This window comes from Neovison vison, chromosome 12 (genome assembly GCF_020171115.1).
Source record: "Neovison vison isolate M4711 chromosome 12, ASM_NN_V1, whole genome shotgun sequence".
Lineage (NCBI taxonomy): Eukaryota > Metazoa > Chordata > Mammalia > Carnivora > Mustelidae > Neogale > Neogale vison.
In genome coordinates this window covers 8763606-8779369 of record NC_058102.1, presented here as the reverse complement: position 1 = coordinate 8779369, position 15764 = coordinate 8763606, and the positions used below count along the sequence as shown (strand labels likewise).

The window sequence follows — 15764 nt, the reverse complement described above, 5'->3', positions numbered from 1 at the left end:
CACTCCTTGCCCTTTCCTCCAGGACCTCAAATCTCCTACGTTCTTTCCTGTCCCCACTTCACACCAGCCACAGTGACTTCCTTGCCCCTCCGCAAATATGCCAAACCTCCTCCCACATCACAGTCTTCCCACCAGCAGTTCCACTGGCAGTTCCCTCTACTTCTTAACCCAGTTTGCACAGGGAAAATCAGTTTTGGCTTGGGAATGCACCCAGCATTAGGATATTTTTGAATGTCCCATATTTCTTCAAAATAATCAGGAATTATTTTAGCTTTTAGTTGGTAATTGTCGAAACTGAGTGATGGGTACATAGAGCCCTTGCACTGTCCTTTCAAATTAATATAAAACAGGAATAAAAGCATCTCTGGTGATTCTGGTGTGCAGCAGGGTTGAGAAGCACTGGTCTATGACCCCCAAACTAGATCATTTTCCCATAAATACAGCAACTGAGACATTTCTACTTGAAAGGCTGTCAAATTAAAAAGATACATGTTAGATGAAAAATATCAAATTTATTTTCCAAATACAAGAAAAAAGTATGCATTTGAATTCACTTTGCAATATAAATTAACATAAAAACTCCTGCTCAGTGTCTTAACTTGTCTCAACTTAACTCCCAACCAACAGTGGCAGCCACAAGAAGGGAAAGATTGCTGGCCCTTGGTTTGGGGAATCTGAAACTTGGCACGAGACCATAGGAAACATCTATCCAGGCTGTGAAGGGCTTCTGACTGCCTGCTTATCCAAATGCTCTAGAATAGCCATCTGCAGTTTGTCTTCCCACAACCTCCACTAATGTTTAACGTATTTTGAGGTAAAGTCCAAAGCGTGGAAGGATGAAATTCTCTTCAGCTTCAAAGGAACGTTAGTTCATATCTAAATCTGATATTATCAAAGGTGATACCTTTTCTCTTTAAAAAAATAAACCAAATGACTTTATTGGTTTGAGAGAGATTGGTTAATAAGCCTGACAAGGAAAAATCAAACCACCACCTTATAAGAATCTACAGGAGGTCATCCTAGCCTTTGGGAAGTGGAACCACATAAGTTCTACCAAAAATGGCTATGGAGCTTATTAGATGTGATCCGACGTCCCCTCAGAAGACTGGGGAAGCTGGGAAGATTTGCTTAGTTGTGGACTATTCGCGCCCATGCTCACCAGACGGCTACTGATGACACGAAGTTCCCGTATCACCACGTTCAGGTCTTCGTGTAGTTGGACTACGGCATTTTTCACCTCTCCAAGGAGAGCTTTAATGGAATCGTTTCCCTCAGGCTCTTTTGGCAGGCCTTCAGTTGTCTGAAAACTCGGACAGGACAGAGAGGTAAAGTGGTCTACATTTGCAGTGGGAAACTCTGCCCAATTATGGCCAGAAGCAGGACTTGCCTGCTTCCTGGCAGACACAGAGTTATCTGGAAGACGTTGCAGTAGATTGAGGTTGTCATCTTCCTCTTCATCAGAAGACACTAGGCCCCGAGGAGCTAAGGGGTGATGAGCCCTGGCTCTCTTATCTTTATCCTTAAAGGAGGCAGAAGACTGCTGCCGGGACAGAGTCCAGAAGGAAGGTCCAGCCAAAATCGGGTGAAAGAGATGAACAGACTTTTCTGGAGAGGCTGAATCAGGAGGTGACAGAGATAAAGTAGAAAAGGAGGATGTTCCTTCAGAGGTGGTTGAAACTGAAAGGTATAAATGGGAGAGAAAGATTATGTAATGTACAAACGAGAGTAACAAATAAAATAATTTTACAATGTATAATCCTATGGGCAAGGTCTCAACATACACTCCTTAAAATGGTATATGTTAAATATTCATAATAAGCCTAAATAAACCCAAAGCAGGAAGTGGAGAAAATCCAAAGATGTATCCTATACCACTACCGCCATGGAAATGAAGCTAACAAAGTACCAATATTCACCCTGACTCTGAACTGTGCTGGGCATATTTTTACACTACACTTACCAGAGAGCAGAAAAGTAAAGTATTACACCCTATTCTACTGACTGGTGGCATTTTAAATTGGCATTTAAAGTAGACAGTGTGAGAAAGCTGTAACTTAGATTCCTTCTTCTTTTTTTTCTACAGAGAATATTATGGCAAAATGAACAACCAACTACAAGAACCCGAAAGCTATGAAACAAATTTCTTTCTCTAACTGCTCAAACACAGTCGAGATTAAACTCCAAACAACCTGAGATGTGAAACATTTGAGTCCATGTATATAATTTTTTTCATCAAAAAATAATAAATAAAAAGCATTGTAAACCTGTTTTCCACAAAATTAAACATTTGATAACCATTTTAACTCCATTTCAGGCAAAATCATACTCTCTTCTTTTGCATTCATTCTACATCGTTATTTCCCAACCCGTGTTCTGAGGAACACTGTGTTCCTTAAGATGTAAAAAGATGTTAGGTGAAAACAGGATTGTAAAGTCAGATAAGACTGGGTAATTGCACACTGTGCCTCCCTTTAGGAGTTTAACAATGAACATTAGCACATTGGAAGTTCTGAGAAATCTGCAATAATTTATTCAAGGGGTTTCCAAACTTTCTTTGACACAGAACTGTTTCCTGTCTTGGAATACTTATTTACACTCATGCGTGAATTAGTGTACGAGTTCCAAAACTCGTACAAATCCAGTTCAAAATCCAGTTCCAACATCATTACAGCTAACTAGACTTGTTACTTTAGTAATAATTTTTAAAAGCTGAGGTCAAAGAACAGGGAAATTAACACCGACCCCTTAATACACATGACTTACATATTTTATTTGCTTTACATATGCATGTCCCTTTAAACCAAATTGAATCTCCTGTAAAAAAAATAAAATAAAAATGACTGGGGCAGGCGGCTTCTATTTTCTGCTTCAAAGCTCTCTGAGGCCCATCTCCAGCTTTTAGGAAAAATTCCAATCACAAGACATTTTGGGGGTGAAATGAGTATTCTCAGCCGATGCAGCAGCAGGGCGCGTTAAGGAAAACGGGAGCTTCATCGGCACATGGTTGAGGCCAGAGGAGCGCACGGAAGAATCTAGGTCAGCCTCATCCTGACGTCTGTCGTCGTCATGCTGAATAGACGGCATGATGGTGATGGGCGCCTCGACGCATTCTGAGTCACACCGCCACTCCGAGTGTGCTCTGTTTGGGTGACAGTTGTCCCCTAACATGTCCCTGCCCCATGCTTCTGGGTTGGCTTCCATACCCGATGTCTCTTTCTTGGTGTACCCTCATTTGGGGGTAGCCCATTCTCCGGCAGTTCACTGAGAAAGGATAACACAGGCGTGGCAGTCACGTGGGGCGACACGATGACCATAACCTGGTTCACTTCCACCGGCTCTCGCTGGACGCTGGCAGTTCTCTGAGCGCCCGGAACATGCGGCAGCAGCACTCCGGAATTCGTCAGAAATGAGGTTCTTGGACCCAGGCCCCCTAAATGAAATCAGAAACTAGGGTCGTGCCCAGGAAGCCGAGCTCCAGCCGGCCTCCAGCTCTTTCTGATGCCTGCCCAAGTCTGAGAATCCCGGCTTTCTCCTCTCTGTCCACCTTTCTTTCCCGTTGGGGCTGCAACTGCCGCCTAACCGGCTTATCATTGTTTACAGTTTCGTAGCTTCGATTCACAGGCTCTTGCCCATAAAAAGCCACTTTATCTCTAATTGCCGCACACCAATTTACTTTTGTTTCCAAACACACCACAGCTGTAGCAGACGCATGAAGCTCTCTTCAGGGCGCCTCCTGCCCATTGCGTTATCCTGCTCGGGCTCCCTGCTCACTGCAGAAGGCTATGTGACTCTCCTGTTGACATTCGTCCTGTCCATACAGTGCAGCCACCAGAGCTGCAATGCATCAGAGACGCGGCGAGAAAGGGCTGCCATTTAAAAATCTCCCTGTGTGTTAGATGCACGCCAATTAATGTCGCATTTGCTTAAAGACAGCACCTATAAAATGATTCCAACTGCTCATGTGTTATCTTTAACTTTTTATACTCACGGAAAACATTAGACCCGTTGATTATTATATTGTAACTTTAAATTTCAGAAGCATTTAGAAGAACTGCCTTGCAAAAATATAATGACAAATGCGTTTCTAGAAACATTTCTAAACTCTCTCCAGCTGTAGTTGTAAATGTAAATTTTTCTGTTAGTGGCAGGTCCTTAGTCAACTAAATACTTCCAACTACTCACTGTAGAACAGAGGAAATTTTTATTTTTTGTCCAGTTCCTTCCTCTCAGTTTTCCTGACATATAATGACTGTCAAGTTAACTGTGCACATGAAATAAGACGTTCTGGTTTTGCTCGGTGATGTAAAAAGTAGCATTTTACATAAGTGTCCATAGCAAAATTATTCGTAATAGCCAAAAAATGGAAACAACTCAAATATCCATTAACTGATGAGTGGGTAAATACAACATGTTTATCTCTGCAGCAGGGTATCACTCAGCCACAAGAAAGAGGGAAGTACTGATTTATGTGACAACATGGATGAACTTTGAAAACACGGTGCGAAGGGAAAGAATCCAGACACAAAAGACACATATTGTATGATTCCATACCATGAGAGGTCCCGAGAAGGCGAAAAGAGAAAGGAGATTACTGGTTCCGGGGGAGCGCTAGGGGGAGGGAGGAATGGGGAGTGACAGCTAATGGATGCAGGACTTCTTTGGGGCGATGAAAATGTTCCGGAATTAGTAATGATGATTGAACATTTCTGGCGATATACTAAAACCTACTAAATTGTACCCTTTATTAGAGCACATTTTCTGGCCCATGAATTAGAGCTCAGTTTTTAAAAACACAATATTTGAAAATTTACTTTAATGTTGTTATTAAAAATAAGCGATATGAAAGAAACATATTTAAGAATAACATAAAATTTGAGAGAAATGCCAATGAGTCCGCCCTAATCACTAATACTAAATAGTTATTGGGACGATTGGTTTATTGGATTAATGATGACTTCTCTTACTTACCTGTGAACTGTAAATTTGGCTTGTTGAATTTAAAACACCAAATCCGTGTGTCTTTTTGTCTGCAAGAAGGCAGGCAGGAGCTGTGCGGCTGGAGGAGTTGCTGGGGCCGAGTCTGGGGGCAGCGCCGTGGGTGCCGCCCTGACTTTCCTGCCGGTACGATCAGACTCGCTTCTACCCTCCACTGTGCCCGCTGCTTCTGAACCAGCCTGACCGGGAGCTCAGGGTCAGCAGAGCAAGTCTGCAGAGCAGTTTTCTACCATTTTCCCCATTTCTTTTTGGAAAATGTTCATTTTTTTTTTTTTAGATTTTATTTATTTATTTTACAGAGAGAGCGAGCACAGGCAGATAGAGTGGCAGGCAGAGGCAGAGGGAGAAGCAGGCTCCCTGCTGAGCAAGGAGCCCAATGTGGGACTCGATCCCAGGAGGCTGGGATCATGACCTGAGCCGAAGGCAGCGGCTTAACCCACTGAGCCACCCAGGCATCCCGAAAATGTTCATTATTTTGGCTCTAAAGATTTCCACAAGCAAAAAGTTAAAGGGTGTGTGCGTGTGTGTGTGATGTGTGGTTTCTTTCCTTAGCAAAGATGGACTGACAAACAGCTCTACCGAACAACCACTACTGACATCCAGGTACAAAAATGGGATCAATGAGACACAAAGGCTGGAGCCAGGGAGAGTGCTCACCGCTAACCCAGCACGAGAATGTATAGATTCGTTTCCTCCCCCCAAATCAGAAAGTCGTATAGATTCGTTTCCTCCCCCCAAATCAGAAAGTCAAGTCCAGCGCAGGCTAACACGCTTCCCTGAACTGTGGCTCGTGAATATAATGATCTGACTTCCATGTACCTACTAGTTCCCTTTTTCTTTCCAGTATGCGTGACAAACGATCTAATGACTTAAAAGAATAGTTGGAACTATAGATAAATAACTTAAAATTTAAACAGAGGAGGAGAAGGAATGGACTGTTCTAGGAACAGAGTTATTTAGCATCAAAACGTCAAGGAAGTTGCTGCAGCAAATCATTCAGTGAAAGTATCAGAATGAAAATATTAACGTGTATTGGGCGGCTGCCTTGCACAGTCCCCCAATGGCTGAAATCCGCTACACTGTGAGTGCGGAAATCTTTTAAAATGTACCCAGCTCATTATCTCCAAAGAGTTTATACCACCAGGCCTGTACCCTTCATATACACAAATACTTCTTAGAACAGTAAAAATAGAAAAAACAGAAAACAGACGCTGTCTTTCTAGCCTCGGTCACCCTGCACCCACAGACACTAGCCATCGACCCTTCCTCATCATTTCCTAAATTCCTCAACCACGAGCGCCTTCAGCGCTTTCTGGAACAGGCCATCACTTAGAACGGCCCTGCTCTGAAATCTTGCTTTCCAAGAAGACATTTTCTTGATTATTTCCAGCCCTCTTCTTCCTTTTAATGCATCTACACTTTGGCCTCATTGAGCCAGAAGATCCAAGGATCCGTGTACTTGCTCTCACTCCATCAATGCCCCCCTGACTCTTCTTATTGTCTTCCCCCATTACCTTCATTACCCCCATTACTTCCTCCATGACCCCCACCACGTTTTTTCTGCTTTATCTGCTGCTAATTCCTAATCTAGGAGTCATGCTACTTCCTAATCTAGGAGTCAGCAGACCTCTCCTGTAAAGGACCAGATGGTAAATATTTTGGGCTTTCTGAGACCTACAGCCTCTATTCCAACTAGTCAGCTCTGTTGCTGTAGCACAAAAGCAAGCAGAGATTACATGTAAGCCAATTGCTGTGGTTGTTCCAATAAAATCTCACTTACAAAAACAAGGAGGGGCCTCATTTGGCCCCAAAGCTATGGTTTGCAAGCTCCGGTCCTAATCTTATTTCAATTCAAATATCTACCTTTTTTATTCCTACCCCGAGGCTGCTCAGCACTATTGGAGAAAAGGATCCGGCAAATTAGGATTCCTACAAATAACGGTGCCTGAATCAGGGTCTTATTGGCTCCTTCCATTCTCTGAAGTGGCTATTCTAAATCTTACCCGTCCCTTTACCGCAGTTCTACGACTCCAAACCTCTGTCTGGGCAGGTGACATCAGAAAATAAGATACGAAGGCCATGACACATAATGTGTGGGGCAAAAAGCTCCACACATCTCAATTATTAAAAACCACAAGACCCTTCCCTCACATCTGATACATCCTTTCCCCTCCTTCCGTACAGGCCCTCGGGATGAGGTGAGTGTGCTCTATTCTGTGTTCTAGCCCGCCTGCTTGCCCCCGGCTGTGCCCCATCTTAGGCTAGTGCCCCCCCTTGTCTCCTGTCTCCCACTCGGTGCTTTCCTTCCCAGCGACAGCCCCAGCAACAGCCCCTGCGGGGCTCCCTGTCCCAGTTTCGCCCCCTCCATGACAATCCTCCACATTCTCTGACGCTAGTTTTTCTAAAACACATATGAAAAGCCACTCACCAGGCTTAATACCTTTAAGTGACTTGCATTCTCTTCAAAATAAAGTCCAAAATAAACTCCTTAACCTGGCCCACACACCTCCTCTGTCCTGGCATATTTCTCCGGTGTTTGATTCTGTTATTTCTTCATGCACACTTTCCATTCCTGTCTTACTAGGCTGCTTTTAATTCACTTATTAAATACTGGGTACCTATTACGTACACGACACCATGTTTGGTGCTGGGGATACAATAGTAAACAGGCAGACAGGGTCCCGTCCCTCAGGAAGGGCTACTCCACTTGGGTGGGGGGTGGGGGAGACAACAAACAATCCAATGCATACATAATTATACTATACTATAATTATACTATACTATACTTATGTATGTATTGAATTAGAATGTAATGAATTCGAATGACGACACGTGCTAGGAGGATAATTACAGGTACTAAGACAACATACAGTGGGAGGGGATTTGAAGTAATCGAGGGGGTCAGGACATCTTACAGAAGTGCTCTTTGAGCGGAGGGTGAGCAGGAGCGAACTGGGGAAGGGGTAGATCAGAAATGTTCCGGTCCGAGGGAGCAATAGCACAAAGGTGGCCAAGCCATTTGGTTTACTTGGCAAACAGAACACCAGGCTGCTGGGAGAGGCAGAAGCTAGAGCGCACAGAGTGTGGAAGGCTATTCGATCTCTAGGAACGCGGGGAGAAGTCTGGGGTTCCAGTGGGGCGCAGAAGTCCTCATGTTGTCTGGCTGCTCTGTGGAGAAGGACTCGGAGTTCCCTAAAATCTCTTAGGTCAATCACAACATTACTCCTCGGCCTGGAATGCCCTTTCTGGAAGGATCAGAGTTTCCTCATTCCCGAGAATAAGCAAGGATCTCCTGGGGACTATTGGGAGATAACCCGGATGGGTCTGGAGGGTGAGGAGGGGGCTGAGGGCCTCGAGCTTGAAAAGTGGAACTAAAAATACAGACGCTGGAGAAACAGCAAACTCTTCTGCTGGCACTCGATGCAGGCAGGTCACACGAGCAGCGGCGGGGCTGAGGCCGTGAGCCCCGGCAGCGGGACTCCAGGGCCCGAGCCGCTAACAGCTCCCCGATTCAGCCGCTCTTTATGCTGGGTTGGAACATATTCTCCGTCTCCATTTTAAAATCCAAAATACAATATGAAATTTTTCCCTTAAATAGTCATATGCATTTTTAAAATTAGAATAAAATTAAAGTTTATATTTACCCACATATTTATCATTTCCACTACTCATCCCTGGCCCCCCCCCACCCCGCACTGGGGTCTTCTTCTCCTTGTATAGTTTAACAGTCAGTCAAGGATCCAGGCAGAGTTTACAGACAGAATGTGGGGTGGGGTTCACCCCTTCCGAGTTTCCTTCCCTGTTGGGATTTCCTGCAGAACTGCCCAGCTCTCCGGCCAGCATTGAGGTTCTCTTTTAATATTTTGTAGGACTGAAGTGTGCCCTCAGGGTCTTAATGTTGGCTAGTATATGTTTCCGCTCTGGAACCTGCATATCATTCTTCCCTTACAGATGTTAGTATTCTGAGGAAATCCTCCATCTTTCCCTCTGTGCTCTTGGTCTTATTCACCCCAGTTATCCTAAAGTGCCTGTCTTACAACATCAGTACTAGCTTATCTGTGGGTCTTCTTCTGCTGTCTGTTTTTCTCCTGGATTCTGAGTGCCAAAAATCTTGTGCAAAAAATGGCAGGAGCTCTTAAGAAAGGATTTCACTGTCATCTAGAAGACAGATGGGATATAAAGGAATGACTTTGCTCCAGCTGGAGCTGGGTTTCAGCATTTGTGAGGGCTGGTCTAGTTCTGGTTTGAGCTTCCCCCTGGAAGGTAGTTCTGGTGCTCATGGGGGAGCCTGTCGGAGGCCCCGGCTAAGAGCATGGAGTCCGTACCGGAGCTGCTATGGCATGGCCGATCCTGCGCTCCAGCCCGTCTCCTAGCCCCAGGAGAAAGCCAGAATCTCTTCTTAGTGTGTTGGGCCCTAGAAGTTGCTTCCTGTTTAGTCTCCTGGCACCACATCCAGAACGTGTGCAGCTGTAGCAGGAGGCAGACGTTTCTCAGGAGGAAGTTATGCAAAGACTTTTGGGCTTTCTCCTCTGGACTTCCTCTCCTCTGGAATAGTGACCCCTGGAGTCCCTGCTACCAGGGAGGCCCTGAACTCCAAGCGTCAGTGAGAACCCAAGGTCAGTGAGACCGTGGAGAATCTAGGCCTCTGACTTTCCCTCAGTTTCTATGATCCTACTCTGCCAACAAGAAAATGATCCACAGTGGGGAAACTGAGGTAAATGTGGGACCAACTAAAAGTAAACTAGTTTCCTACTTCATTCTCACCACTCTTGATGCCAAATGTGTGGGTTTTACACACAAGGATTTCTCTCATTCTCTGTATGTGACAAAGACATGTATAGGACACCTGGGTGTCCTACGATTTCACTCCACTCTGACACTACCCAGAGTTAGTGCAGACCCAGGGATTAAGGGCTCGATTCCTTAATCTCAAGACTCAAGTCTCAAGACTTGCCTGTGCTTTAGATGCCAATCAAAAGTCCATGCTTCCCATATCTCTGACCTGCTGTCTATAAGTTGAGGGATCCCATGATCCCCTCCTTGGGTCTGATAATTCACTACAATGGCTTGTGGAACTTAGGAAAGTGCTTTACTTATTATTAGTGGTTTATTATAAAGAACACAACTCAGAACAGCCCATGGGAAGGATGAGCAGGGCAAGGTATCGGGAAGGGGCCCAGAGCTTCCTGCCTTCTCTGGGTACACCACCCTCCCAGAAACTTCATGTGTTTGCCAACCAGGAAGCTGTCTAAACCCCACAGTCTGAGGCTTTTTATGGAGGTTCCATTATAGAGATATGATTGATCAAATCATTGGCCCTGGGTGAATAACACAACATCCCTAGAGGTCAGGGGGTGGGGAGAAAAGTTCCACACCTCTCACCACCTGACTGGTTACCCTGGCAACCAGCACCCAACCTCCAAGGGTCACCTCAGCATAAACTCAGAAAGGGAAGGAAGGGGCTTACTACAAATAACACAAATATAATTCTTCTCGCCCCTATCACTCAGGAAATTCCAAGGGTTTTTGGAGCTCTGTGCCAGAAACCAGGGATGAAGACCAAATACACATTACTCATCATCTCACAACATCACAGGCCTTTTCTGGAGGGTCCTAACCCATTCTGTGTTTTCTACCTTGGTTGTTACAGGGCTTCAGACCAGCTGTTAGTTTTCCAGCTTTAACCAGCATTGTCCACGGAAAGGTTAGAACAATACTATGTACTTCATTATAAACAGAAGCAAGTCTTCCTTGCTAACTGGCTTTAGAGGAACTCTCAGCTAATTTTCATAACTAAGTGTACTTGGTACACAGGCAATGGCCAAAAACTATTTCCAATGAACTTTTGGGGGTATTTGTGGAAGAGATGAAGTCAAAGTAAAAACTTCCCAGTGGACAGCCATGCACCAAAACCATCACAGTCACTGTGACCAGTACGGCGTGGTAGGGAAGAGATTCTCCACCACTGTTTTGCAATCAGTACAGCCCTTTAAAAAAGGCCACATGTACACATGCACACACATATATTGTGTGTATACACAGCAGTAGACACAATAACTAATTCTTTTTTATACAGTCTTTTAATAAGTAACCTAAATGTCTAACAGGAAGCTATTATTTAATGTTAGTTCTTTCTAATTTGTTCGGCATTAGAATCGCTCAGAACCTGTACTTCAGCCAAGCACTTGGAGCCCCGAGTTGAGGAAGTGCCTCTTGGATCTTTAATAAAAGGGGTGTTTTCCCAACAAAGAAGTCCCTCACTCTGGCACGTACATTTTAATACCACTGGATGGGGAGAACCAAAAACAGGGCCAGAAAGCACAGAGAAGTAACAGACGAATGCTTCAAAAGAAGGATGTGTGTGTGTATGTGTGTATAGACTCACCCCATGTGGTCACAGACTTGAGGTTTTCCTCGTCCAATTGAATGACGCTGGATTGGGTTGGCTTCTGAAAGTCCTTACTGCTTAGAATCTCCTTCACTGGGTTAAATGTTTTAAATGAGGGAGAGACGTAAAGTGTCTCTACAGAGGCCTGGTTGTAGAAAGTAGACTCTGACTTTGACACCCTTAATTTAGGGCTGATAAGCTCCTCTTTATCCGGTGACTGAAATGACGGTAGGGTTGTCAACGTTTCAAAACTTTTTGCAACTGACTTCTTTTCTAGAGGCATTTGCAAAGGGTGTTCGGTTACAGTATTTGTAATGGTACTGTCCGATTTCTTGTCCAAACTCACATTTGTCTGCCCGGATGGGCTCTTTGCTGAGGGAGCAGGCACAGCATCTGAAAAATAACAAGTAAAAACTATGGTCAAAAAATACAGCGGAAAATATTCTATTCAAAGTCCATTGCAATTTTACTTTTTTATATTTTTTAAATTTTTATTTTTTTGAAGTAAATTACACCACACGTGGGGCTCAAACTCATGATCCTGGCTCAGGCTCCACTGACTGAGCCAGCCAGACACTCCCAAATCTCTTGCAATTTTAATAAATCGGATTTTTTAATGCCATAACAGGATTCTCTATTTAGTTGTTTCTACTTTCTTACTATGTTTCTCTCGTGCCTATGGAAAGTATACCCCGGCAATTACTGATGTCTTAGTCATTTGGTGGCCGTTTCTCTCTCTCTCCTCACTAAAGCACAAGACAAGGAAAGCTTCAAATAACTTGTCTTTAAATATTTCTCTCTTCACCCACTTATCTGTCTCTGAAACCACTATATTTTTAGTACCTTCAAACATTCGCCTTTTACAAGATAAACTAGAGAAAATATGCCACATCATACTGGTCTATCCCTATAGAACCTCCAGCTACCAAAAAAAGGAGAGTCTTTTCCCCTGTAACAGAAAAAAATGTCTTCTTGGGGTGCTTGGGTGGCTTAGTCAGTTAAGCGTTTGACTTCAGCTCAGGTCATGATCCCAGGGTCCTGGGATCGAGCCCCGCATCGGGCTCCTTAATCAGTGGGGAGGCTCCCTCTCCCTCTGCCCGCTGCTCCCCCTGCTTGTTCTCTCTCTCACTGTCAAATAAATAAATAAAATATTATTTTAAAAAAGTCTTCTTGTCCCAGTGTCTATGCAGAGCCCATGAAAGAAAACCCAACTTTAGGTAGCAGCCTAATTTTAATAAACCCTTTGGCTACGTGGGAGAGCAATCTTTCAGAGCCGCTGTGATGATTACCAAAATGTAAGTTCCATTAGGTCAGAATCTTTGTCCATTTCATTCCTTCCTATCACCACAGTGTACCTAGACTATAGCAAAGGACCTGGAATGTAATGGAGAAGTAATATCTATTATAAATAGAAAGAATTGAAAGGAACAGATATTTAAGGTGGGTCTGATACAAAAAGATCTATTGAATCTATAAATTATGAGCCTGGTCCAAATTTCTAGATGCCAATTTCTATCAACACTCAGTGCTAGGGCTTTGCTCTCCAGAAGTTTTACCTGGAGCTGGATATGGAAGAAAAGAGAGTTATTTTAAGACATAGAGTTGATAAAATGAGAGGCATAACGAGACAAGAGTGGGCAAAAGGAAGATGAAATCATTTGAAGCTCCCAGAAGAGAAGAGGGTACAGGAACTGTGTAACCCACTGTCAATGGCTGACATCATAACCTCCCTCACAACGCACGTTTATCTGCTGTCACCATCACGGTCAGGCTCTGAGTTTTTAAAGAAAAACAAATTTCCTTTCACTCTAAAAACCTTCCTTCCCCTCTTCATCTACCGTCGGAGGTCAGCCTGGGCAAAAGGGCTGCTGGGATGCCCCAGCACCGGACCTCACCGCTGCTGTCAGGAATTCTGTTTTTTCCAACCCTCTCAGCTGCAAGCTTTCTCATTTTTGCAGACTCAATTCGAGTTTCACGTTTTCCTGCTCTAATCCTTTCCTTGCCCTATCCTGTTCTGGTCTTTCTTAACCAAGCCCTGTTCAGAGCCCTGTGAGTCACCAATACATTTCATCTCGTCTCTCCCTGGTCTGGCCCCCACCCGAGAACAGGGCCCTGAAGAGACATTAGCAGGAGTCCTGTTTGTGCTCCTTAAAAGCACGGCCTCTAGGATGTGTTCAGTGAATGCCTGTTGAGGAAAAGAACAAATCAAAGCACAAGGATAAAGGAAAAAATAATAATAAACTTCCTTTTGCCCACTCTCATCTCATAAGGGGCTCTTACATGGGTCATGATCTCAGAGTCCTGGGACTGAGCCCCACATCATCAGGCTCTCCCTCTGCCCCTCCCCCCTGCTCATTCTCCCTCTCTTTCTCTCAAATAAATAAATTTTAAAAATCTTTTTAAAAAATACTAATATAGGGGTGCCTGGGTGGCTCAGTGGGTTAAGCCTCTGCCTTCGGCTCAGGTCATGATCTCAGGGTCCTGGGATTGAGCCCCACATTGGGCTCTCTGCTCAGCAGGGAGCCTACTTTCCCCCGCTCTCTCTACCTGCCTTTCTGTCTACCTGTGATCTCTGTCTGTCAAATAAATAAATAAAATAAAATCTTTTAAAAAATACTAATATATTTCTGGTAGAAAGCTAGATTTATGGTATTCTCAAGTACATGTGTCTATCACCATATTTCCATAAAAGCATTCCTTGAAAGTTAATTATAGTCAAAAGTTTCTCCATTGATTTCCATTTTACATTTGAGAAAAATGGGGGAAAAGCATTTTCTATTGTAACAGAATCATCTTAAAATTTAGCAATATGTAAAGTAAAATAACTCAGAATGACCATGACTTTCTGATGGAAATATTTGTAATAAAACTCAATCTAAATCTCAAAGCTAGGATGTATAAGCTCATCTGTATAGCCATCGTTTTACTTTTTTATTATTATTATTTTAAGTAATCTCTATACCAGTGTGGGGCTCGAATTCATGACCCGAGGTCAAGAGTCGCTCTATCCACTGAGCCAACCAGGTGCCGCTGGCCATCATGTTAATGTTTAGTACAGAAACTTAAAATTACAAAAGAAAGAGTTATCTTAAAATTCAATGAGACAGGGTACCTGGGTGGCTCAGTAGATTAAGCGTCTGACTTTTGAGTTTGGCTCAGGTCATGATCTCAGGGTTGTGAGGTCTAGCCCTGCCTGCATCAGGTTGGGTATAGAGTGTGCTTGGGATTCTCTCCCTCCGTCTGACCCCCAGCCCCTACCGCAGCCACTCATGCTTGGTTCTCTCTCTCTCTCTCTCAAAAAAAAAAAAAAATCAATGAGACAAACCAGACTGAAGTCTATCCACCCCTTTTCCTAATAGTCCAGGAAGAAAAGAACACAGTCTTCTGATTGCTTAGACTTTCCGTTTGTTTTAAAGATTTTATTTATTTATTTGTCATAGAGGGAGAAAGCACAAGCAGGGAGAGTAACAGACAGAGGGAGAAACAGGCTCCCTGCTGAGCAAGAAGCCTAATGCAAACTCAATCCTGGGACTCTGGGATCATGACCTGAACCGAAGGCACATGCTTAACCAACTGAGCCACCCAGGTGTCCCTAGACTTTGTTTTTTAAATTGGCAATCTTTTTTTTTTTTTTTAAGGTTTTATTTATTTGAGACAGAGAGAAAAAACAAGCTGGGGGCAGAGAGAGAGGGAGAAGCAGACTCCTTGGTGAGCACAGAACCTGGTGTGGGGCTTGATCCCAAGACCCTGGGATCAGGGCCTGAGCTGAAGGCAGATGCTGCACCTACTAAGCCACCAGGTGCCCCTAAACTGTAATTTTTTTTTTAAAGATTTTACTTATTCATTTGACAGAGAGAGATCACAAGTAAGCAGAGAGGCAGGCAGAGAGAGAGGAAGGAAAGCAGGCTCCCTGCTGAGCAGAGAGCCCGATGTGGGATTCGATCCCAGGACCCTGAGATCAGGACCTGAGCCGAAGGCAGCGGCTTAACCCACTGAGCCACCCAGGTGCCCCCTGTAATATTTTTAATGAGCAAAACACTATGATCTAAAAGAAGAAAGCATGACAACAATTCAAAAATCACGATTTTAAATACAGAGTGGATGACAGAGGAAATGTTTCCTTAACTAGAAGGTGGAAGAGGCCCAAGAGTCTAGAGAAAGCAGCATGGGGTCTCTGCCGCCTCCTTGCTCCACCCCTTCCGGGGTGACAAGCGCAGCCAATCCTCTGCAGTCCCGCCACTGCTTTAGTTGTAGTTAATATTCAAAAATCCTTCAAAACTCCCTCTTGTTCCAGTGACAAAGTCTAAATTTCTTGGGTTTTAAAGGCCTTCCATTGCTGCTGCTTTGTTTTGTTTGGTTTTTCCTTTCCTTTTCTTTTTGG

The 15764-nt window shown here is 44.0% G+C and overlaps 1 protein-coding gene across 1 annotated transcript in view; it reads right to left on the bottom strand.

The window, feature by feature from the left end:
- Positions 1-1075: 1075 nt before the first annotated feature.
- The window catches only part of ENTHD1 (ENTH domain containing 1), a 94955-nt gene continuing 80266 nt past the window's right edge, over positions 1076-15764 (bottom strand). Inside the window, exons 5-6 of the mRNA XM_044227350.1 lie at positions 11381-11776; positions 1076-1677 (exon numbers count right to left, since the gene is read on the bottom strand). Coding sequence (XP_044083285.1) covers positions 1076-1677; positions 11381-11776 — 998 coding nt within the window. The remainder of the gene's footprint in view (positions 1678-11380; positions 11777-15764) is intronic.